The sequence below is a fragment of the Rhineura floridana genome, chromosome 3 (genome assembly GCF_030035675.1).
Source record: "Rhineura floridana isolate rRhiFlo1 chromosome 3, rRhiFlo1.hap2, whole genome shotgun sequence".
In the NCBI taxonomy this organism is placed as follows: domain Eukaryota; kingdom Metazoa; phylum Chordata; class Lepidosauria; order Squamata; family Rhineuridae; genus Rhineura; species Rhineura floridana.
This window is the reverse complement of record NC_084482.1, coordinates 182,010,459-182,034,862: the sequence shown is the minus strand read 5'-3', so window position 1 is coordinate 182,034,862 and position 24,404 is coordinate 182,010,459. Positions and strand designations below refer to the sequence as shown.

The following is a 24,404-nucleotide window of genomic DNA, read 5'->3' as shown; positions in this document are numbered from 1 at the left end:
CTGCTGGCTAAGCCAAACTCAGACCAGGTGCTATGTCACTCTTTTGGTGCAACACTCCTGCTGATGGTGGTAGCCAATGGAAGGCCCCGAAACAGGGTGTTTGGAGACAGGAAGAGGCTGAATCAGGCTGCTATCCTGAGCCAATCTCACTGCTGATGTACGATGGCATTGGGCCAGATTCCTTCATCAGCTTCAGGCTGAGAAAGCAATCATTCTGCCCTTCCTCCATCTTCTGACCTAGGGTGAGGGAAGGTTAGGATTGTACCTCATGTTATATAAGGGCTGGATCTTTCCACTTTTCAAGTACTCTTGGGAAAATCATGAGCTTTTCCCCAGGGGTTCTCTACAAAAGTCTAGAAAGAACTAGGCGATTCTAAATGGAGATGGGCGGATTTCACCCGTCACTAATTTCTGCAAGATGTAAGAAATCAATCCCTCAGAATATTGGCTCTGTTTGTGTTACCCAAAATACATTTATCCATGGTTTAGGAGACTTTCATTTAGTCGTGTGCTCAATGCAGTGATGGATAGGGTATGTAAATGATTATTCAATTGACATTTCTGACTGATATTTCTTTCCAGCTCAAAAAATTGACAGAACTTTTCAAGTAGGATGGGATGGGGCTGTATGTTACACATCAGCTTTCCAAAGCCTGCTACAAAAATTGTTTTCCATTAATGCATTATACTGGAACATATCAATTATACTGGAACATACAATTATCTACATTCCATTTCCCAAAATTCCCCAAGCTATCTATAATGGTTTCCATTTCCATTCTTCAATACTCTTGAAAGCCTTTGCACTTTGAGAATAGTGTGGATTGCAGTTCATAAACTTAATTTGAAGATAGTTAGAATGCTGGAAACCATTGATTGCTCTTGGGGAAGCAAGAGGGGGAGCTTTTATAAAGGTGTGAATTTCCATGTTATGATATTAATACCTGGATCAAATTCTTAGGAGAACCATGGTATCTTTTTGCAATGGTGCTTGTCCAATTGGTGCTGATGCTGAGCACACTCATCTTTCAGACCCTCCTAATTCTGTCTCCCGCAACCAATTATTGCACCCATTTGTAAGCCCGCTTTACCATCACCACCCCACTTAGTTGCCACTCAGTAACAGTTGGCCAGGTTATATAGGGTTGCCAGGTCCATGGCCTGAGACTGACCCTGTATCTTTAGGAGAAGAGAAAGTCAGCCAAGTGCAGGTGTTCTTGCAACTCTGTAATGGGAAAAAACACAGGGTGGAATTCTCCCTTCCCCCTGCACAACTTTTAAAGATTTAGAAGACCTCTTGGAGGCCAGGCCTGGCAACCAAAAGGTCTTCTGTATCTTTAAATCTGTATCATTAATCACAGTACTACTCGTACTTGTCCATTGTTCTTCCCCCAAGAACAGCCACAATGGGCAAACCATCTGGAGTTGGGAAAAGATATTGTTTTTCATCTCTCTTTCTTTCTCTCTCAAACCCCATAGGTAGGAGCAATTTCTACAACCCCCCACAACCTAGCAAGTCATTCTTTTCTTATGACAGTGATGATACATGGTAGAGATTTAAAATTCCCTTCCACAACATACTGATAGTAGGTAAGCAGGAGTTTGCTGCTGAGGGCTAGTCCTTGGCCAGCCTCAATGGATATAGCCCATGTCTGTCTGCAACCTGTGGAAAAGCTTGCTGCTGAGAAGTAACCTTTGTCCAACTCAGCTCAACTGGACCAACATTATGGGCAGAGGCTTTGCTGGAGTAGAGAGCCAATGTCTGCCCAGCTAGGATAAAGCCCAGGTTCACCTGCTGTTTGTAGAGCAGTTTACTACTGAGAACTGGCATTTCCAGTCCAAAAAGGAGATCTGCTCCTTTTTGTCAAGGGCCTGAGTCAGCCCATCCATAATGCAATTCTCCAGGTGAGATCTGTCCATTTTTTAATGTAATGGATGCAAGTATAATCATTCCTAAAATGTTAAAGAGGAAACAATAGTACATTTGCACCTGTACAAAATGCAACCTTGAAAATGCATTCAGATTAATTTCAGCCGATTCATGTTTGTTTCTCTAATTAGGAAAGGGATTCTCGTTTTTGAAAACATAGATAATTTTGATGTGTGCCAATCAGGAAGAATCTGTCTGCTAACACAGCTTGATTGTCTGGTGGAGAAGCCTTCTTGGGAGCTCAGAATATACCTGCTTCTGCCATACACCGAGAGTGGTAATGAGAGAGTGAGGAACTGCAAATAATAGTTCATCACTGCTCTGAATACCGCCAAATTACAGCCTCTCTCCTGTCATTCTGTGTACTGAGGGATTTTCTGTCTGGGAAGAACAGGGCAGCCGAGAGGAGGCATGAGCTACATATTATGTACCACCTGCAATTTAAAATTTGAAGGTTGTCAGTGAGTGATGAATTATGGAAGTTACAGGGTTGTGCAGTGAAATCCTATGCATGTTTACTCAGGCTGTGTACACAACATTCTATTCTAGAATCAATGGAGAGGAATAATTATTTTTTGCAGTCCACATGCAATCTAGATCTCTTGCATGTTTTTGCCCCTGAAAGGACTTATTGAGAAACTGGTTTAATTAAAAAAATAAAAATGTATTGCATTTCCCCACAGTGTGTCCATTTGAAAACAGATGGAGGCAGTCCCAGCAATGAGGGGGAGGGGGGTATACATGCCTGCCCAATGATGTTGTGGGTGGATGTGTACCAAGATCTCCATCACCACTTCCTGCTTCATTCACCTGGGACCTGGACAGGGGTTTTTCAAGCTTGTATAAAATCACCACACCCACCTTTGTGGACAGCAGGATTTACAATCAATCTAGACTGAAAGCAGCATATTGAGGACAAGAATGGATGATTCCAGATTGAGAAAAACTACATTTTTATGCTATAAAAGGGTTAGTGTGTACATAACCTCAGAACTAAGTCTCATTATGTTCAGTGAAGTTTGCTTCCTAGTAAGTGTGTTTAGGATTGCAGCATACCTAAGGGCCAAATTGCTCACCAATGCTTAGGCTGCAGTCTTAACCCTTTTTACCTGGGAGTAAGCCCCACTGAATTTAATAGGACTCACTTCTTAATCTGAGTAGACATGGTTAGGATTGCTTTGTAACATCACTGCAAGTTCTGCCATTTTGTTATATTACTATTAAAACCATGGTAGGGATCCCACTGCCCCACAGATCTTGTTGGACTCCAACATCCATCAGCCCTAGCCAGGATGGCCAATGGTCAGGGAGCATGGGAGTTGTAGTGTGACTGGATAGGCCCACTGAAACAGAAAAGGTTTTAGCAGGCATCTACAAAAATACAGTGATGCCACCTGCCTAACAGTAATAGGCAGGGAGTTCCAGAGCACATGTGCTGCCACACTATAGGAATGACTCCTTACCAATGCAGAACGGACAGTGCTGTATATGGCACTTGTAGAAGTGCAAGTTCCATGAATTGAAGCGATCGAATTGTTGCATTTGAGGAAAGGCAATCCTTAAATACACTCGTTCCAAACTGTTAAGGGCTTTATATACCAATGGTAACACCTTGAACACCATATTATCCACACAATGTCATCACCACCAGAATGCCAACCCATGATTTTTTATTCATTTAATTCAGATTAATAATAACAGCTGATATGGAAGCTTGTTAGCACATTTTTTTGGGGGGGTGGCTTGTCACATGTGTGGTAACATTTTGGTGGGTGACACCTCTGCTTCCATTTTCTCCTCACCTGAGCACAACCTAGCCAGACATCCCCAACTCCCACCCCTGCCACACACTGTTCTGGCCAAACCCATTGGAATCAGACTCAGACCCCCACTGGTGTATTTTTCTCCAGTATGTTTAATGAAAAACTTCAGCTTACAGATCACACAAGATTCTGTATCTCTACACAGCAAAACTAGGCATGACTACTCAAAACTAAGATGTTGTTGCAGCAATTAGACACATCCCCTTACAACCCTTAAGTAGGTTTGGGTGGGCTCTTTTCACTTGGAAAGTATCACAGAATGGGAATGCGTGCACAAGCGAGCACTCCTCCTACTTGGAAAAGTGGAGGGACAGCTGAGCCTGGCAGTTGTCTGCGTGGTTGTGGCACCCCATTGAGATCCTTCTCCTCTAGAGGAGGTGTGCATGGCACTATGGCTTGGGTGAAGGAGGGCATGGATGGGAGGAGAAGGGCTCCTGATCAGCCAGCGTTCCCTCTGTTGTAACTGGAGCTAAGGGGGAGGAGCTGTCACTGTCCAAAGTGCTGAAACCTTGCTGCAAGCCACAAGGACCCTCCCCTGGGTCCCCTTCTGGATCTTCTTCGTTTTCTTCATCACTCCAGGAACATTCCACTTGGCTCATCACACACACACACGCACACACCCCTATCAAATTCTGAACAACCTGTTTACAATATAAAGCCCTGCTCTGGAAGCACCCTAAGTTAAAAATATGATAATGGCCAATCAGAGGTCAGAATTATACATGAGAATGAATTTGAAACAGTAGGTTTGGTATTCTGTAACTGGACAGAAAGACAAAAAGTCATTTAAACGTTTCTTAATTTATAGTGACATGAACAGAGCAATGGGTCATTCAATTTTTTTAAAAAAAGAAAATTGTTCCTATATACATCTCAGTGGTGAACATAGGAACAAAGGAAGCTGCCTGTCACTGAATCAGACTATTGGTCCACCTAGCTCAGTACTGTCTGCACTGACTGGCAGCAGCTCTCCAGGGTTTCAGGCAGAAGAGTCTCCCAGCCTTACCTGAAGATGTCAGGGATTGAACCTGAGACTTTCTACATGCAAAGCAGATGTTCTGCCACTGAGCTATGGCCATCAGGGCAGGATTTTGGAGCAGATATCCAGGCCTCACTCAGCTGAATGAACATAAGAATGAAAGAAGAGCCTGCTGGATCAGGCCAGTGGCCCATCTAGTCCAGCATCCTTTTCTCACAGTGGGCAACCAGATGCCTCTGGGACCTGAGTGCAAGAGCACTCTCCCCTCCTGTGGTATCCAGTAACTGGCATGCAGAAGCATATTGCCTCCAACAGTGGAGACAGAAAACAGCCATTGTGCCTAGTAGCCACTGGTAGCCTTATCCTCCGTGAACTTGTCTAAAGTGCAGCAGGGCAGGCTTACCACATTTTGAAGTAAGTGAAGCAATGCACATTGCTATTTAAAGCTGGGGTGAGGTAGGGCAATAACCATGAAGACCAGAGTCTGAAGTTACCTAATTTGCATAGATCTCATTTTCTCTCTAGTAGAAAAGTGGGCGTCCCACATGCAGATGCCCTGGACAATATGGATGGACAAAGGACAAGATTGGGGGGAGGGTTCCTGTAGACAGGACTCAGGGTATGCAGGGAAACTCTACTTCAAAAAGAAAAAAGTTCTGCCCCACTCTCCCTAATCCACAAACCAGTGAAGACCACATGTGTGCTGCCTGAATGTTGGAATGTCCCCATCCAAATAGTTTAAAGGATGGTGGAGGGGCAGGAGATTAGCTTCTGAAAATGCATGTCCACATGTGCAGTTTCTCCCCTCACCTCCTAGATTCTTCAAACGGAGGATTCACCATTGGGCCTTCAAGTGGAATATGCCCTTTCAGTTTAAAAGACCGTGGGGGTAAATCAGATGTACATCTAAATACAGATATAGCCTAGCTATACTGCATTGCTTTTGATGACATTGCTTTTGATGACATGGACATCCAAACATACTTCTGCAGACACATCAGGACACACATTTAAGTGCCTGTCTGAAGTGTGTACTGAAAGCAAGTAATAATATCTGTGCTTGAATGCATGTTTAGATCTGCATCTTTTCAATTTACAGCTGCGGTTCCTGAGCCAGCAAATGTTAAGAGGGTAGAAGGCTCCTTCCTCGCATGGATCACCACAGTTGGACTGGGCAAGGAAGTGGGTAGAGTGTGAGGAGAGTAGGGATGGGAAGATCTGGCCATTTCAGATCTCTCAGTTTCTCATTTTTCCAATCGTCAATTCAGTTTTCCACATTTCTGCAGCAATTTGCAGTTTTTTTAAAAAATGAAAAATCCCCATGAAATTTCTCCAGCATCTTAGTGTGAACTTCTCTTAATAAACACATTTTTGTAGGCACATATGACTAATGCACACATTTTTGCAAGCAACTTCTCATCATATAATGCCTTTTTGCATGTTATTTTCACTCATATATTCATTTTTATGCACACTTTCCCTAATATGTGCATTTTTGGTAAACATGATTTGGTTGGCATTACAAAACTTGAGTAAGTGTGAACTTTGAAGGATGGCTGTGTTTTGGTTAACATATTTTTTCTGAAAGTGCAAATTTGATAGCTTCAGCTTGAATCAAATTTCTCACCCATCCTTAGTAAAGAGGGAAGGAAAAGGATAGAAGTTCCTTCTCTTTGCCCTGCCCTTCTTCTTTGTAGGCAGGACATTAACAAAACTGGCAGGAAGAAAATACAGAAACTGAAATAATTTTGTGTATTTAAACTTGTAGCCTTTCTTGTTTAACTATACTTTTTTAAATGGAAGTTGTGGTTGGAAGGGATGTTGTGAGAGTTTTTGTTGTCTGTTTCAAGATTAATCTGGGTTTGGATGCTGTGTGGATAAAGGGATGTAGATCCTACTGAAGTCCATGGGATTTAAGTCATTCTGCTTCCAGTGTTCTCCATATTTACTGCTGATAAGACGCTACTAGTTTATATGTTGCTGCTTGTCAGTTACTGTGTTTGTTTTTCTGTGCCCTAGTCCATCTTCTGTTTCAAACACTCCCAGTAACCTTGGCTCGCTTGAGAAATCAGCCTTTGCCTCCATGCTTTGCAAAATTGCAAAGACAGATGCTAGGAGAGAATTTCTTCTCCACAAGAAAACAATAAATCTCGATGAATAGTATTTGCATAATTGAGATAGAAAACCTTAAAGACCGGTCAGAAACTTCTCATTGTGTTTAGAAGTACCGTATCACTCTTATGTGGTCATTCTTTTGCTCATCTTGTTTTGCCCACATGGGCTGTGGGGAGATATGAACAGAGAGGCTGCTATTGAATGCCTATGAAGCACCACAATATGGAAGGCATACGTGTGTATGTGGGTGGGTGGGTGGATGGGCAGATGGGTGTGAGTGTAAACTATGCTGTATTCCAGTACCATAATTATATTATTTGAGTCAGGATGAGAGAAGAGCCTGATTTATTTCTGCTGAAAAGAGATAAGTCACTTTTCACCCAACAGGCCATCAAAACATTTGCAAAGCTTCAGTAAATAAAAGTATGAATTTAATCCATGCAAGCAATGTCTTTTTTTAAAAAGCATTTTAGAGTGTGAATGGTAGAGGTGTAATTTCAGGCTTGGGGTAGAGAGATGGGGAGTGACCAAACAAAATCAATGGGAGAGGGTAAGGTTCACAGCATGGTTCAAAAGCTGTCTGCTTAGATTACTGCCAATTCTCCAAACATTGAGAACTATAGAGCTTCATCATATGCTCAGGTTAATTTTCCACGGTCATTGGAGCTTTTCTGATGTTTTGTGACATATTTACACATATATACAGGTTGAGCTTAGATGAGACAACTCAGCTCCACAAAGCATCCCAAATTCACTGTTCCCTATCAGATTTCAAGGGGGACTGCCAGCATCATCAACCTAGTAAGGTGTACCTAGTCTAGCTGCAACTCCTCAAGCTGCTTTCTTTCTTGATACCTTGGCACAGCTGTGGAGCAGGGGAGTAACCCACTTCCTCAAAGGCTCTCTTCTTCCAGATGAGTCCAGCTAGAGATCCATCTCCATAACAAGGCAAGGTACTTGATCCCTCTGCTAGAGCTACTACTAAGATAATTAGTTGGATTCCTGCACTGAGCAGGTGGTTGGACTCGATGGCCTTATAGGCTCCTTCCAACTCTACTATTCTATAGTTCTATGATAACCTCTGGCAGTCCTACTGGTTCCATTCTTACTGAACCTGAGTGCTCCTGAGGAATTGAATGGATTCCTCAGTGGATTGAAATATGGAAGGAGGGACTTTCTAAATGGCACCCGAGGTGAATTATATTTGTGGCTGATTGGGTAAGGATTGCACCAAGGAACTCTCCTGTTTCTTTCTTCCTTGGATGTCCTTAAACCTGGGCCTCATGAAGGATTATCTGTGGATTTATGCTCAATGCCTTATCTTGTGCATCTGTCACAGTAGGCATAGGTAATTGTTGGAAAATCTGAGAAAATCAAAGAGATTGTAGGGTTTGGGGTAAACAGAAATGCAACAAAATGAACCACAAATGCAACAAGGAAACAGAAAGCAACATATGGCAGTTCAGCAGAAGTTTGAAGTTCTCCAGGACAGAGTTTTAGGCAGCAGCATCACTGAATCTTAAAGGTAGTAAAAGGCTTTCCTTGTGCTTCTGCTCCTCTCTTTTTTTAAGGGCCACAGGCATTAGTAACTGGACATTAAACATAAACATTTGAATGAAATAATGTTTTTCTCCTTCAGACTTGTACAACTTGTGCCCCGCTAAGCCAAGTGCAGCCTAGTAGTCAGGTATGGTGGCCTGCAAGGTGCTTGATAGCCCTCCTGGTTTGGCAGTTCCCAACAGGCAGGAAAAACGGAATATTTATTCACTCCTGGTGAACTGCCATTAGTGGCTGGTATGCTGCAATTAATCTGATATGTTGTGACATCTTGCAGCCTTTGAAGTGGTCTTTGGTTCCATGGCACTGTGATTAGCTAAATGGCTTGATCTGCTTTGTCTACATTTCTTATTGATCATTCATTAATTCACTACACAGAAATTGGCCCACTGAACTCACAGAACTCTTTGGGGCCCAATTATATGGCAACCAAACTATTTTATGATCCAACTCACTCTCCTCTCATTCTGGATTTTAGGTTGTACCAGGTGAATTTTGATGTTCCCACCTGTGAAGGCAAACAACGAGAAAAACTCTCGCTAATAGGCGACTTTTCCTCTTCTGCGGAATTCTTTGTCACTATTGCAGTCTTTGCCTTTCTCTACTCCTTGGCAGCAACAGTGGTTTACATTTTCTTCCAGAACAAATACCGTGAAAACAACAGGGGCCCTTTGATAGTAAGTGTTCGTTGGGCTGATGCTGACAGCGCTGGCCTATGTATCGATTTATTTGTTTAAGCTCTCTCTTTGAATACTCTCCATTGGGTCAGTTTGAGTTCTGCTGTGGTATTATGTTATAGCAAGTTTTTATTTCACACAACGGTTGATTGAAATGTACATCCAAAGACATAATTGTTGAATAAAGCAATGAAGATCACAGGGGATATGGACAGATGGGATTCTTTGTCAGTCAGAACCGCAATGTGTGTCCTTCAGCTTATTATCACTGCTGTGTACAAGTTTATTACTACTGTTTCTATTATCAGTACATGTTTACTGTGTACCACCAGCATAATAGGCACTACAGGTAATTCAGAAATATTAAAGTTCCTTCCCAAAGGGCATACCATTGACAGTGTGGTGTAGTGGTTAGAGTGTCAGACTGGGACCTGGGATACCAAGGTTCGAATCCCCACTTGCCTGTGAAACTCACAGGGTTACCTTTGACCAGTCACTGTATCTCAGTTTAACCTACCTCACAGGGTTTGTTTATTATTTATTATTTGATTTATGTCCCGCCTTTCCTCCCGGCAGGAGCCCAGGGTGGCAGAATTGTTGTAAGGATAAAATTGGGAGGGAGAGAACCATTTTATATTCCACTTTGAGCTCCTTGGAAGAAAAGTGAGATATAAATGTAACAATAAATAAAATAAAATTAGCAGACAAAGCCAGAAGATTTCCTGTGGACTGACCAAGAGGAGATGGGATAGGAGCATTAAAAGGCAGCAGAGTGTAGCAATAAGATATGACTGACTAGGAAAGCTCAGGGGAGATACTGGCAAAGTGGGATCGAGATGGAAAATTATTTATTTAAGGCAGGGCTGGGGGAATCTTGAACTGTGATAGTGCCTGTTGCTTGCCCGGATGGAGGATGAAGAGATGTGAGTGGATGTGTCCATAGAAGCAGTTCACATTCATGTGGCTGGAATGTAGCCTACTGTACAAAAGGGAAAGTCACATCCATTGCTCTTTTGCCTCTGGCTCTGCCTGCCATTGTTGTGCAGCCCCAGGAAGTTTCCACACAAGGGAATGCATCCATTGGGCTGCAAAAAGTTCCCTAGCCATGATGTAAAGCAGGTGTAGGGAACCAAATGCTGCTGATTTACAACTCCTATCATTCCTGGCCATTGGCCGTTCTTGCTAGGGCTGATGGGAGCTATAGTTCAGCAACATCTGGAAGGCCATCAGGGCCCTGATGTAAGGTATATGTATGTCATTCTTCATACAATATATCCAAGGGTGGTTCACAACATTTCTCAAGCACAGGGAACAGCCATGTTGAAAAAACTGGAGACCCAAATGGGTGAAGGTGATGATATCAAATCATCCTGAGCTGATAAAATGAGAAATATTGTTAAGATTAATCAAAGAAGGAGATACAATCCAGGAGAAGAGACATAAAGCTTTAAGGGGCTAGTCGTTAAATCAGTGCAAATCCTTTAGAAGGATGCCTCCTAGACTTTTATAATGAAAAAAGAGAAGGTTGGGCTGCATGCTAATAGGAATGAGAGAGAATGATGATTTTAACAGAAATATTTTAATCAAGTAGAGGGGAGAGAGAGAGAGAGCAGGAGGGAAGTCCAGCAAGGAGGAGCTTCAATCGTATCAATAATGGTGGGCTTGGCTGCCCACCTGTCAAACTCCCTTGTGGTTTTGCAAGTCTCCCCCCTCTCCCTTTAAACATCCTTTGTCAGGGGTTTAAAAGGGGAGCATGGGGAGACTTGGAAAGGCTTTAAGTCAGCCCCATTGCCCCCCTAAAGTGCTATATAGCTTAGAATTTAGTAACTAGTTTGCAGTCAGGCGCAGGGGCCAAATTCAGTCCTCCAGCCTCTCTATCTTGCCCTTGTGTCTCTCCCCAGACTACACCCCCTCTCCCCAGGCCACATCCCTCCTTGAACTCTGACAACGCTTCTTCCTTGTCTGAATGGAAAATGGAAAGGTGTATGTGAGCATGTGTAGAAACTAACCTACTATACCAAGGTAAAATTAATATTCATGGCTCTGCCCATTTTGCCATTGGCTCCTCCCACCACTAGCAAGTGCTCCCCCCAAAGGTTGCATAGAAGGGAATGTGGCTCTCAGGTGAATGTAGCTCACTGTCCCTCAGTAGTGGCTGGTGCTCATTGAGACTGGTAGGGCGGAGTAGAGCAGGGAGACAAACATCAGGTGGAGCCAGAGCTGATGACAGGAAGAGCCACCGAATTCTAATTTTGTCCCCGCCCATCTTCTTACTGAGTTGTACAAAGGCATCACTGAGACTTTACTGTCATGTCCCTTGGATTGATTTTCTGTTGTTTCTGTATTTACAGTTTATTTCACAGTTTCATTCCCCCTCCCCCAGTGAATTGTTACATGTATCTCATATTGTGCTTTTCATTTTATATACCAGAGTTCGAAGGGGACTATAAGGCCATCAAGTCCAACCCCCTGCTCAATGTAGCAACCCAAATGTAAATATACCTGAGAGGTGGCTGTGCAGATGCCTCTTGAATGCCTCCAGCATTGGAGAACCCGCCACCTCCCTAGGTCATTGGTTCCACTGATGCAGTGCTCTAACAGTTAGGATGTTTTTCCTAATGTTCAGTCAAAATCTGGTTTCCTTTAACATGAGTCTATTATTCCATGTCATGCACTCTGGGATGATCGAAAAGAGATCCTGGCCCTCCTCTGTGTGACAACCTTTCAAGTACCTGAAGAATGCTATTATATCTCCCCCCAGCCTTCTCTTCCCAAAGCTAAACATGCCCAGTTCTTTCAGTCTCTCCTCATAGGATCCTTGTTGCCCTCCTCTGAACCTGTTCCAGTTTGTCTGCATCCTTCTGAAAGTGCAGTGTCCAGAACAGGATGCAGTACTCAAGATGAGGCTTAACCAGTGCTGAATAGAGGGGAACTAGTACTTCACACGATTTGGAAACTATACTTCAGTTAACGCAGCCTAAAGTAGCATTTGCCCTTTTTCCAGCCACATTGCACTGTTGGCTCATATTCAGCCTGTGATCAACAATTCCAAGATCCTTATAACTGTGCATTTGGGTTTTTTCCCCTAGGTATTGAACTTTGCACTTATCCCTGTTAAATTTCATTCTATTGTTTTCAGCCCAGTGTTCCAGCCTATCAAATTTAAAATTAAATTAATTTTAATCCAGATGCTCTTGGTGGGGCTACCAAGCTCATCCTCATGTATTTCTGTGCAGGGGTATATATTTTTAACATATAACATGGCTCCACCTCCCTTTCTATTCCTTCTGTTCTTTCTTAACAAGTTACATCTTTCAATTATTATACTCCAGTCATGGGAGTTATCCAAGTTTTGGTTATACCTATCAAGCCATATTTACCCTCCTGTGTCAAGAGTTCAAATTCGTGCTGTTTGTTTCCCATACTCTGGGCATTAGTATACAGACATCGAAGCCCATGTGGTTTATGGTCTGGCTTCCTTCCTACATTTTTCTGAAGACTATTATTGGGCCCCATTAGAGCTGTTCTCTCAGCTCCTGTTACTGTGCATAAGTCTTTGTCAAACATTACCTCCATGTTTACATCTCCCTTCCCACTTAGGATTCAATTTAAAGCCCTCCTGCTGAAGTTCTCCATGCCTCACATTCTCCCCAGTCCTTGTGCAGTGCAACCCATCACTTGCCAGCAGTGCATCTTCCAAAAAGCATAGCCCAGGGTCCCACAATCCAAATCTCTCATGTTGGCACCACCATTCTGTTAATCTTTTATTTCTGTCAATGTTGTGTTTGTACGCTTTCATCATCTGTCTGCTGTGATCTGACTAAGTCTTTCAAAAGTATTCTGCTTTTGGTCTGGTACTTTCTGGTTACCACCACAAACTCACTGGAGCCAGTGCAGCAGGGCTAAAATTAGAACAATCCACCTCATGAATGGCTTTAACAGGAACTTGCAGAATGTCTGACAGCACAGCCTAATTCAATTCTAGTTAGTGAAAAAGCTACAGAGCTGTTGGCATGTTAATTAGACCAGCTTTACCCAATATAAAACAAACAATCCCAAAATGTGCTTCAATTTAATATATAATACAGTATCAATGCAGGGACTTACAAGATTTAAATTTCCCTAAAGTAACAAAGCTCCTTCCTAACATTTCATTAATTAAAAAAAAGCAAAGTGTTGAAAGCAATACTAATGATTACACTGTATCAATTATTCATGGAAAGATAAACATGTTTTGTTTGTTGCTTTTTGCTGAGAGTTTACAACAACCTTTATTTTCATTGGAGATTGATTTTTCTTTCAATGCTATGTGCAGTTAAAAAGATTATATGAACAGGACTTGATACTTTTTCTAATGAAAAAAAAATCTTCATTTCCCTTAAATAATCCAGCATGTATGTATAGCAGCTAGCATGCTGTTGGCACTGAATAAATATTTCAGGTTAATAAGGGTTTTGTGCCTCCTTTAAACCTGAAGATGTCTCAATTTGCCAGGAGAACTGAGATCCACTGAGATCACTGGGGCATTTGCAGCTGAATTATGGAAATATGTGAAAGATTGTTACATAGATAATGGAGCAAATTTGTTTTCTGTTGCTCGCAAAGTTAGGACCCAAACCAATGGGTTCAAATTACAGAAAAGGGAAATTTCTCATCACTAGACTAAACATCAGTGGCGGCTCGTGGTTGTAAGTGGAGCAGTGGAATCTGCTCCGGGTTTTAGTCCAAACTTTCAAGGAGCTGTCCAATGTGCTCATTTACAATACAAGAATAGGCCACTTACTAGCATCTGGAGGAAGACCTGTTTGTATGCTTAGGCTCACCTCACTTCTCCAAGCAGTGAGAAGTCCCAGGAGTGTAAAGCTTACCCACAAGTTTTGGTTTCTTTTGGAAGGAGGTAACTAGAGGCTTACGGCATTTTGTAATGTTTTAATTTATTTACAAATATACAGGGTTGAGCATAGCTGGAAATGCAGCTTAAACACTCCATCAGCCCACCAAATCCCACTGCCCTATATCAGATCTCCAGAGAGAGAGGGGGGCAGCCTCTCCAAATGCTTACAGAGCCCAAACCCAGCTCTCCACCACTTCCTCTGTATCCCACTCAAAAGCTGCAGTGCATCCCTCTGTTTCCTTCCGACACACCTAGATTACATCATCCTTAGTAGAGAGGAGATGTCTTCATTTGCCCCTTTTAGAAGACTTAAGGATGATTGTCTTGACAAATAGTTCCCATGGAAACACATCTCCTGCAAATCCTGCTCTATTGACACTCCTGTGTCAGGTCCAAGACTGGCCAGGTATTACCTTCAGACTTACCTTCAGACAGCCCACAGTGCTGGTCCTAGTCATTTAAATTTGAAACAAAACTCATAACAATATATTGATCATAGCAGTTCTGCATATTGTAGTGTATAACCTCAGAATGGATATGTTATTTTCAACTCAGATACATTCAGCAACTCTGACAATCTTCAACAGTGATGGTGACACAGATAGTGTGAAAACTATGGACTGTCCATTTTGCATTTAGACAGCCACAAGAGAATTTATTTGGCCACAGCCTGGCTCAACGTATGCACATATTTAAGTCCTAAAACTAATCCCAGGATGCACCTATATGAATGACACAAATGTGTATGGATATAGATTGTATGCAGCAATTAGAAACATATAGAGTTGGAAGGGTCTTTTAAGGCCATTGAGTCCAACCCCCTGCTCAATGCAGGAACCCAAATTAAAGCATACCTGACAGATGGCTGTCCAGCTGCCTCTTGAATGCCTCCAGTGTTGGAGAGCCCACCACCTCCCTAAGTAATTGGTTCTATTGTCATATAGCTCTAACAGTTAGGACGTCTTTCCTGATGTTCAGTCGAAATCTGGCTTCTGCAACTTGAGCCCATTATTCTATGTCCTGCACTCTGGGATGACAGAGAAGAAATCCTGGCCCTCCTCTGTGTGGCAACCTTTCAAGTACTTGAAGAGTGCTATCATATCTCCCCTCAGTCTTCTCTTCTCCAGGCTAAACATGCCCAGTTCTTTCAGTCTCTCCTCAAAGGGCTTTGTTTCCAGTCCCCTGATAATCCTTGTTGCCCTCCTCTGAACCTGTTCCAGTTTGTCTGAATCCTTGGAGTGTACAGTCCAGAACTGGAAGCAGTACTCAAGTTGAGGCCTAACCAGTGCCGAATAGAGGGGGACTCATATTCAGCTTGTGATTAACAACAATCCCAAGATCCTTCTCGCATGCAGTATTGCTGAGCCAAGTAACCCCCATCTTATAACTGTGCATTTGGTTTCTTTTTCCTAAGTGCAGAACTTTGCACATTCCTGTTAAATTTCATTCTATTGTTTTCAGCCCAATGCTCCAGTCTATCAAGATCCCTTTGAATTTTGTTTCCCTCTCAATTTTGTATCAGCTGCAAATTTGATAAGCATTCCCTGCACCTCCTCATCCAAGTCATTAATAAAAATGTTGACAAGCACTGGGCCCAGGACGAAGCCCTGCCGTACCCTGCTCATTCCCTCCCCCAAGTTTGGGAAGAAACCATTGATAAGCACTCTTTGGGTACAATTCTGTAGCCAAATGTGGATCCACCTGATAGTTGTTCCATCCAGCCCACATTTAGCTATCTTACTAATCAGAATATCATGGGGCAATTTGTCAAAAGCTTTGCTGAAATTACTATTTCAATTAATTAATTAATTTTAATTAATATTAATTAATTTTAATTAATTCCTCCTGCTGGGAGGAAGGGCGAGATATAAATCAATCAATCAATATACTGTATGTAGGTACAAGCATATTGCTGCTTTCCACCCCAATCTCCGAGAGGTGAGAGATGTCCAGGGGTCCCTTCACTTCCCCAGGGTTTGGTTTCCTTGGAAAGAAGGTCAGCAGAGACTATGGTGTCTTTATGAAATATGGTTAATTTATTTACACACATTCCAACCTGAGCTTTAGACGGAGGGGTTCAAAGCCTCAGCAGTCTAACAGATCTTGCTTTTCCATCAAGCTTAAAGGAGGCATCCTAAAGCCATGGTGCAGGGGGCCAGCCTCTCTTCCTGTCTCCAGCTCCCAGCCTTTCCTCAGACCAACTTAAAAAATGAGCATCTGTTAGGTCCCAGAAGGGGGCGGGCTCTCCTGAAGAGTTTCAATAACAGTAGGATCTCCTGGTCCATTCCCCAGTTAATGGGCCCTTGATAGACCCTTTAACTCCCCTGGCCACTCTATTAGACTAACAAAGGGGACTCATCTTACCTGTGGAGCAGGTTTCTCAGCCCCAGATGCAGTGTTCCAAATCAGAGGGTGGAAGGGGACTCTCAGAAATCATCCATCTCAACCCCAAACCCATAACACTACCCCCTTCTCTGACAAAGGTCTGTCCCAGACTTGCAAACAAACAACAGAATAACAGCTTTTCCTGTAAAGAAATAACAGATTCAGGTTAGTAAGACATTGAAATATACATAAGCATAGTCATAGTACTGTCACATTTCCACACAAGTACAAACACAGTCCATTCCTTTACAGCAAGTTTCAATTAACTGTTCTCTCTTTAGACTTCCTCTTCTTTCTTGGAGCTCCCAGTCACAGTTCTACATCCAAACCGCTTACCCCGTCCTCATACTTGGCAGTGCCCAAGGCAGTGAGTTCCCAAAATGTTTAAGTCAGATTACAGTCTCAGTACTGGAGCTCCTTTGTCCTACCCTGTGTCACTATAGCACAGCAGCCCTCAAACACACACACATTTTTCCCTTGCTCCCCCAAACAGTTGCACACACGCAAAATCTAACAGGCATAGTATAGCAATGCAAAAACCTGTCAGCATAATTCCTAAAGAATCATTAAACAGCTCATATCCCCACAAGCATGCAAAAAGCACAAATCAAAATCCAAAAGGCAATACTGAAAGCATCAGGAAGAATTCCTACAGTAAATCAGTATACAGTCCATAAGCACAATCCCCACCCCCAGACCATGCAGTTGCTCTCATGGCCCTTTCTCTTGGGGCTTCATGGAGTTCCCGGTCCACGCTGATCCCTGGTGCTGCCTACAGGGTCTTGGGACTCCTCTCCAGGAACACATTTATTTTCTCATCAGCGCACAACAGACTGTAGCAGCATTCACTTATATCTCTTACCTCTGAGCTCTCTGACACTATTGTGATGCCATTCTTTTCAGCAAAGATAATCCTGATTAACAGAGGTTGTGATGAAATCTCAGTCCCCTGACTGCTCATCTCTTTTTAATAATGTATTTCTAGCCCATAAAGCCTGAACCAGCCACAAGCAGAAAATAATTGTATAAACTGCACAAAAGTTGTAATGGTGACATTTTCATTGCCTACAATTTCTGGAAATAATTAGACAAGCTTTCCCACTCTGTATAAATCAGTGCTATGTATCTGTACAATTCCAGGGGAGAGTCAAAATGGATAATCAGAAGTCTGTATAAATAGAAGCCTTTTTATTTATTTGCATTTCTTTCCCTCCCACGCTTCCTCTGAGGAAGTCAGGACAGTATACCATCTTATCCTCACAACAACCCCAAAAGGTTACCTTGCAATCTAGTGGGGACATGAGCCCAGTTCTCCACACTCCTAGTCTGACACTGTACCTACTATTCCACACTGGCTTTTCATGCAGATGGTGAAGCGACACGTTATGCACCACACAGGGCTGCTGCTGCTGAAAATGGCATTCCTCTCTTGCCTTGTCCCTCCACTCCCCCAGAATGTTCACACACACTTAGCAATGTAAGAACCTAAGAAGCTGCCTTATACTGAGTCAGACGCCTGGTCCATCTTGCTCAGCGCTGTCTGCACTGACTGGCCATGGCTCTCCAGAGTTTCAGAGTGGAATCTCTCCCAGTCCTACCTGGAGATGTTGAGGACTGGACCTAGGGCCTTTTACATGCAAACCAAATGCTCTACCATGGAGCGATGGCCCTTCCCCAACTTACGCATCATGCAATCAAATGGTGGCATCCAGTTCCCCAGACGCGGGAGCCAGTGAGGTGGAGGGGGGCTGTGGAAAATGCACAATGTAACCACGTGACATTGGTGAGGGCACTTAAAAAGTATGAAGAAAGGAACAGTACTTGAAATGGGGCTGGCACTTTTGACTGCAGCCCCATGTAAACGTTTCTTCTGAAATGTCTGGATGAAATGCAAAGCAAAATAATTTAAAGCCGAGGAGGGAAAGTGACTTTCCATTAGAGATGGGTGAATCTGACAATTTTGATTTCTCTCAGTTTCTCATTTGGGGAATTCCATGTCAGTTTGTGATTTTTTTTTTCATCAGCATTTTGGTGTGAATTTCTCCTAATATACACATTTTTGTGTTCAATATTGCCTAATATATGCATTTTTGCAAAGCAATCTCTCCCAATATAGTGCATTTTTGCATGATATTTCCACTCATGCAATGATTTCCATGCACACCTTACCCCAGTATATGCATTTCTTGGCTGGAGAAGTGCACTGCAAAATTTGTAGAAAGGCACATTTCCACTGATGGCTGTGTTTCAGTTTCTGCATTGTTTTGGGATGTGTGGATTATCTAGGTTCACTTTTACATGAAAACTCCCCCATCCCTCCTTCACATCCCTCATTTAAAAAGTATCTAGTGTGCCAGGGTGGTGTAGTTGTTACACCACTACATCAGGATTACCAGGTTTCGCTTGGGCCACTTTTCACTTGGCCCACTTGGCCATGAAGCTCACTGGGTGACCTTGGGCCAGTCTCTGCCTCTCAGCCTAACTCACCTCACAGAATTGTTGTGAGGATAAAATTGGGAGAGGGGGAACCCTGTTTGTATGCCACCTTGGGGTCCTTGGAGGAAAGGTGGGATATCAATGTAGTAATAAATAAAATAAATATTCATTTTGCCTGTATACGTATGAGAGGAGCTTTGAGCAGTTTAAAACTGAAGCTGAATCGTTTGGACAAAGTCACGACGACCAACACACAATCTTGACAGAAAAAGGCTTTGATCCGATGGCATGGGATACCACAACGATTGGAAGTCCTTTATCTGCTGCAGCCTTCATCCGCCTTCACAGACATTGTAACATACACATTGTTATCCTCCACCTGTTCTGCCGTTGAGGACTTTCTTGGATCATTCTTTGTCTGGTTCCTCTTCCTTGACCTTACCGCCATGGGTGACCCTGCTGGGAGTACATAACTCCCGATGGCATCACTCACAGGGTTCATTGGAACACGCAAGCCCACTCACCACTGCAAGGTGACAATCCAGCGAGGAGCAAAAGAAAATACAAATATGTGAAACAATACACATAGGTTGTTTAGTCTAATTTGTGATGAGCTGGTGGGTGGGTGGGTGGCTGCAACACTTTATGGAGCTCATTTAGAAAGGGCGCTGAGCCTTGTTTATTTAGAGAGGGAATTGGTGACTGGCCTGTTGCTGCTGCTCCTATTTGCATTGTAAATAAACCTAACATGTAAAGAATTTTATTTGGACAGGGTTTGGGCCTATGATTTTTATATATATATGTATTGCTGGGTTTAAACTGCTGTCTGTAATACAGTATTTTTTGTAATTGTTTTATGTAATGTTGTTATTATGAGTTGCTCTGGGCTCACTTGGAGGAGGGTGGATTATAAAATTTAAATAATAAAGAAAAAAAGGGGTACCTTGAGGATTAAGAGGGTGTGGAACCTCTCTCTCTCTCTCTCTCTCTCTCTCTCTGTTCCTTCACATCACTCTTTTTGCCTTTTTTTTAAACTAGTTACGTGCGTCATATGTGATTTGAACATCCTGAGGTTGAACCCCTGGGAGGATGGAAAGACATTTGAAGGGGGTCTGCAGTTCTATGAGAAAGGGCTGGATGAGCTGGGAAAGGGGAAGACTGAATTTATTATGGACTAAATGTTTTGGAACACCTCTTATTTTATTATACTGTTATATTTAAAATGTGAATGAAAAAGAAACAGCCAACTGGTGGCTCATAGGCCATATGTCCTAACCAGAGCTTGGAAAAGTTATTTTTTTAAAACTACAACTCCTACCAGCTCCAGCCAGCATGGCCACTGGATTGGGCTGATGGGAGTTGTAGTTCAAAAAAGTAACTTTTCCAAGCTCTGGTCCTAACCCAGTGGAGGCTGCCCTATTTGGATGAATAGGGCACTGTCACACCAACCTCCGTCTGTCCTCAGCCAGTCCCCACCTTCTAACTTACACCCAGTCCAGGAGGTGGCACTGCCAGTCCTCTTCCTCCTCCTTAGTCTCAGTATTGCTCTTGTAGAGCTCAGCAGGGAGGAGGAAGGGAACAATGCTAGAATGAGTTGGCTCTGCCCATCAGTGGCTCTGACTTCACTGACAGTTGGTCTCCCTGCCTTACCCCTGGGCACCAGCCACCAATGGGCACCAGCTCCCAATGCCCAATCCTACAGCCATATTATAAGCCCTCAGTGGAGGACCTACCCAATTTTAAAGTGTGATGTGATGTTTGTCCATACTTTCCTTGAAAGAAAAATAAAAGTGCTCCAAAAGTGGTAAGAAATTGAGATATTCAGTGCTTTAAATCACATCTTTCTTGGGATTGTGTACGTATAGGACTGGGTATGCCTGCACATATGTGCTCCATACTATAAACAGCTTCCTGCCATATGGTACCAACTTATTATAGAGCCCATAAACTTAGCAAGGTGATCAGTTTGTACAGCAAAGTTCACTTAAAGTTCACAGATCACTGTTTGGAGAATAATGTGCCCTCTAAAACATAAAAACTGATCATCCTAACCATGTGATTTTTACCTTATAGCACTGAACTCCTGCTAGTATTTGTTTCCTGGCAAGTTTACATTTAGCCACACGTCCATGTCCTCCTTTCTTACTTTATTCTGTTACTAATAGAGCTTTATGTCTGCAATAATTTCCTTTGATTGGAGGTCTTGGTGAGAATCCTCTGGGCTAGCATTTACACCCTGCCATGAAGAACTTTAATGTTTAGATGTTTGCAATTAGCTTTAGCTTTAAAACAAGTGAAGTGAAGTGATGTCACAATTTATCAAAGTGCTATTAGGGCAGCACTTCCTTGGTACTTTCATGACTGCAATTTTTATGTTTCCCTTTCTTTTGAATGCACACAGAGGATTGATATTTTCCTCTACACCCTGGACAGTGTTTGTTTTCTTTTGGATCTTCAGAGTATGGTGAACAGCAACCCACTATAAGAATAAGATTTTGGACTAGATGGGCCTTTGCTCGGATCCAGCAGGGCTCTTCTTATGTTCTGAGAAAGGTTTGCCACACAAAATGACATTGGGGAGAAATCCCCATCAGGATGGTTATGTCTCCTACTTTACAGAGGACAGCCCTGTTTGAAGGGCTGCCCAGTCAGGTACGATGTGAGGATAAAGAACCCAATGAAGGGAAAGCAGGAACCTAGGAGGACCTGGACAACAGACTGAGCAGGCACCCAAGTCACCTGGTCACACTCTTCCTCACTATGATGAGATGTACTGTATTTCTGGGCTCCTGATGAGATGAAGGGCAGGATATAAATAAATAAATAAATAAATAATTTCTAAATTTGTATCTATACAAATAAATTAGCATATGCACTTCGTGTGCAAATATTTTGGGGCTCTTTGGGAGGGGGTGATGTCTTTCCTCTTTTGGGGTATAATATAAGTGGCTGCCCTTATCTCCAAAGAGTGACTTTACCATGTCAAAAATCAACAAATCAAGCTTGAACAGGTTGCATCCCTGGAATTTCAACATATCACTAGCTAGCCCCAAACCCAAGGACAATGGAGAATGTTAGGAAAGACAAAAAGTGCCTTCCCAGGCATTTAATGGACTCAGATCCAGCTGTGCCATGGCTTTATACTAGTGCTATTCTGAGTTGCTGATAAGTTGTTTCTTTGCTTTCTCTGGAGTTGAGTGTTTTCTGTTGTGTTCCTTTATTACATTTTGATGGCCATTTTTAACACTTTTTAACAATTATATATAGGTTGCATCAAGCTAGGTCTATTGAAATCAATAGACTTAAGTTAGTCCAGTCCACTGATTTCAGTGTGTCTGCTCCAGTGGTGGCTGGTGGTTCCATGTCAGTGGGGCAGTGGAATCCACTCTGGGTTTTAGCATCAGCACCTTGGACAGCTCCTTGAAAGTTTGGACTCAAACCTGGAGTGGATTCCACTGCCCCACTGCCGTGGAGCCACCACCTGTCACTGGTCTGCTCTGAGTATGGCTTAACTGGATACAACCATATGTTTTTTAAAGCTCATTGTAAGTCACCTAGAGGTTTCCCTGTGTTAAGCAACTAGCACATTAACTACTTCCACTTTCCACTTTCACTTTCTAAAACCTATTACTCATGTGCTCCAAACAGCACTATAAGTCTCCTGTTCAAGGCTGGTTGGAGTCAAGAGCACTAGCAGGAGCCCTGGGTTGGGAATTTCCCAGAATGTTATGTTGTAAATCCCCACTTGTTTAATCTCCTGGTGATCTTGTGCCTGCCAGTATGGTACTATGCCTATAAGTTGTCCCTAATGGGGCAAAGGCCAACTGCTTTGGGATGGGAGAGTTTTAATTATGAAAATGATTGGGAAAGATATAAAGAGATGGGATAGCCATGCATTGATCTAGGACATCTCATCTAATATGGTCCTAAATTGAAGGCCATCTTGTAAGCAAGTCTGCTGTAATCGAAAATGGTTCCTTTGCCCTGGCATGCTGTGCAATTCAACAAACACTAGCAGCACGAGAAGGGGCTATAGTTCATTGGTAGAGTACATCCTTTGCAAGCAGAAAGTTCAAGGCTCAGGATGCATATACACCTGTGGTGACAAGGGAGAGGGCTTTTTCAGTTGTGGCTCCCCATCTGTGGAATACACTCCCCATTGAGGTGCTCCTGGCAACTTTATTGACATATTTTTGGTGGCAGGTAATGGCTTACCTTTTCCCCCCAGGCATTTGATAGGCTGAGATTATGTTGTCTGTTATTAGTATGCTGCTAAAGCTTCCTGTAGCCCCTGAAAAAGAATCCTGGGGACTATAATTTGCCCCTCACAGAGCTATAATTCCAGTACCCTTGACAAACTACAGTTCCCAGGATTCTTTGGGGGGAGAATATGCTTTAAATGTATGATGCATCCCAGGCATCTCCAGGTAAGGCTGGGGAAGACCTGTCTGCAACCCTGAACAACCGTTGCCAGTCAGTATAGATAATATTTAGCTAGATTAGGCTAATGGCCTGACGGTATATGGCACCTTGCTGTGGCCTGGTACATGCTCACATACACTAGAATAGGCATAGCTCTTGTGTTCTCTACAGCCTCCTCCTGGCTTACAGCTAAGGAGGTGACCAAGCTTTCTTTCAGGTTTGTTAGGTTGGAAGGATATCCAGGTCAGTGTTCTGTCCTCCCCAAACATGGCATCCCAAAGCAGCTGCTTCTGTGGTTGCACAGTCACTATGCACGTAGCACTTACATAGCCGTGCCTGGCATGTAAACTTTTCAAACAAGTATAAGTATATCATGTGTCCGTCTGATCCTCTTTGACAGACTTCATTCTGTCATTCTCATAAGCCTACAGTGTTTGATCTGTTTTCTTTTGTTTTTGGTAGGACTTCATTGTGACAGTGGTGTTTTCATTTATGTGGCTTGTGGGCTCCTCTGCTTGGGCTAAAGGGCTATCGGATGTGAAGGTTGCTACAGACCCAGATGAAGTGCTCTTATTGATATCGGCTTGCAAGCAACAGTCCAACAAGTGCATGCCTGTGCACAGCCCTGTTATGTCAAGTCTGAATACTTCAGTGGTAAGTGTTTGGTTTTATTTTATTGACAGAAAAAAAAGCAACACTGGAAGAAAATGGGTGGTTCCTGTCTATGAGATCAGACAAGGTTTTCTTTCCCTGCCAAACGATTGGGGTTCAACATGCCAATCATCACAACTTCACCTAATTCATAGGTTCTTCTTAGTAGTAGTAGTAGTAGTAGTAGTAGTAGTAGTAGTATTAACTGAATTTATATCCCACCCTTCCGTCCAAAGGAGCCCAGGGTGGCAAACATAAACAAAACAATTTAACAACAAGGAGAAAAACATACTAAAAACAGTTAAACATTCCAACGCACAATTACAATTAAAAACATTCTAAAACACAGTTAAAACATTCTAAAGCACAGTTTTGTGTTGTTATGCGCCTTCAAGCCTATTGTGACTTATGGCGACCCTATGAAAACACAGTTAAAAACTTTCTTGCATTGATCTTCAGGTTGCCAGGAACAGTCCCCTTCAGCTATCAAATGCCTGGGTAAACAGGAATGTTTTCAGATTCCTTCTAAAAGTCA

The 24,404-nt window shown here is 42.7% G+C and overlaps 1 protein-coding gene across 2 annotated transcripts in view; it reads left to right on the top strand.

Annotated features, from left to right (window-relative positions):
* The window catches only part of SYNPR (synaptoporin), a 289,300-nt gene that overhangs the window by 261,785 nt on the left and 3,111 nt on the right, over window positions 1–24,404 (top strand). For both annotated transcript variants that reach the window (XM_061618735.1, XM_061618736.1), the window contains 2 exons: window positions 8,883–9,081; window positions 23,681–23,872. In XM_061618735.1, the coding sequence (XP_061474719.1) occupies window positions 8,883–9,081; window positions 23,681–23,872 (391 nt within the window). The remainder of the gene's footprint in view (window positions 1–8,882; window positions 9,082–23,680; window positions 23,873–24,404) is intronic.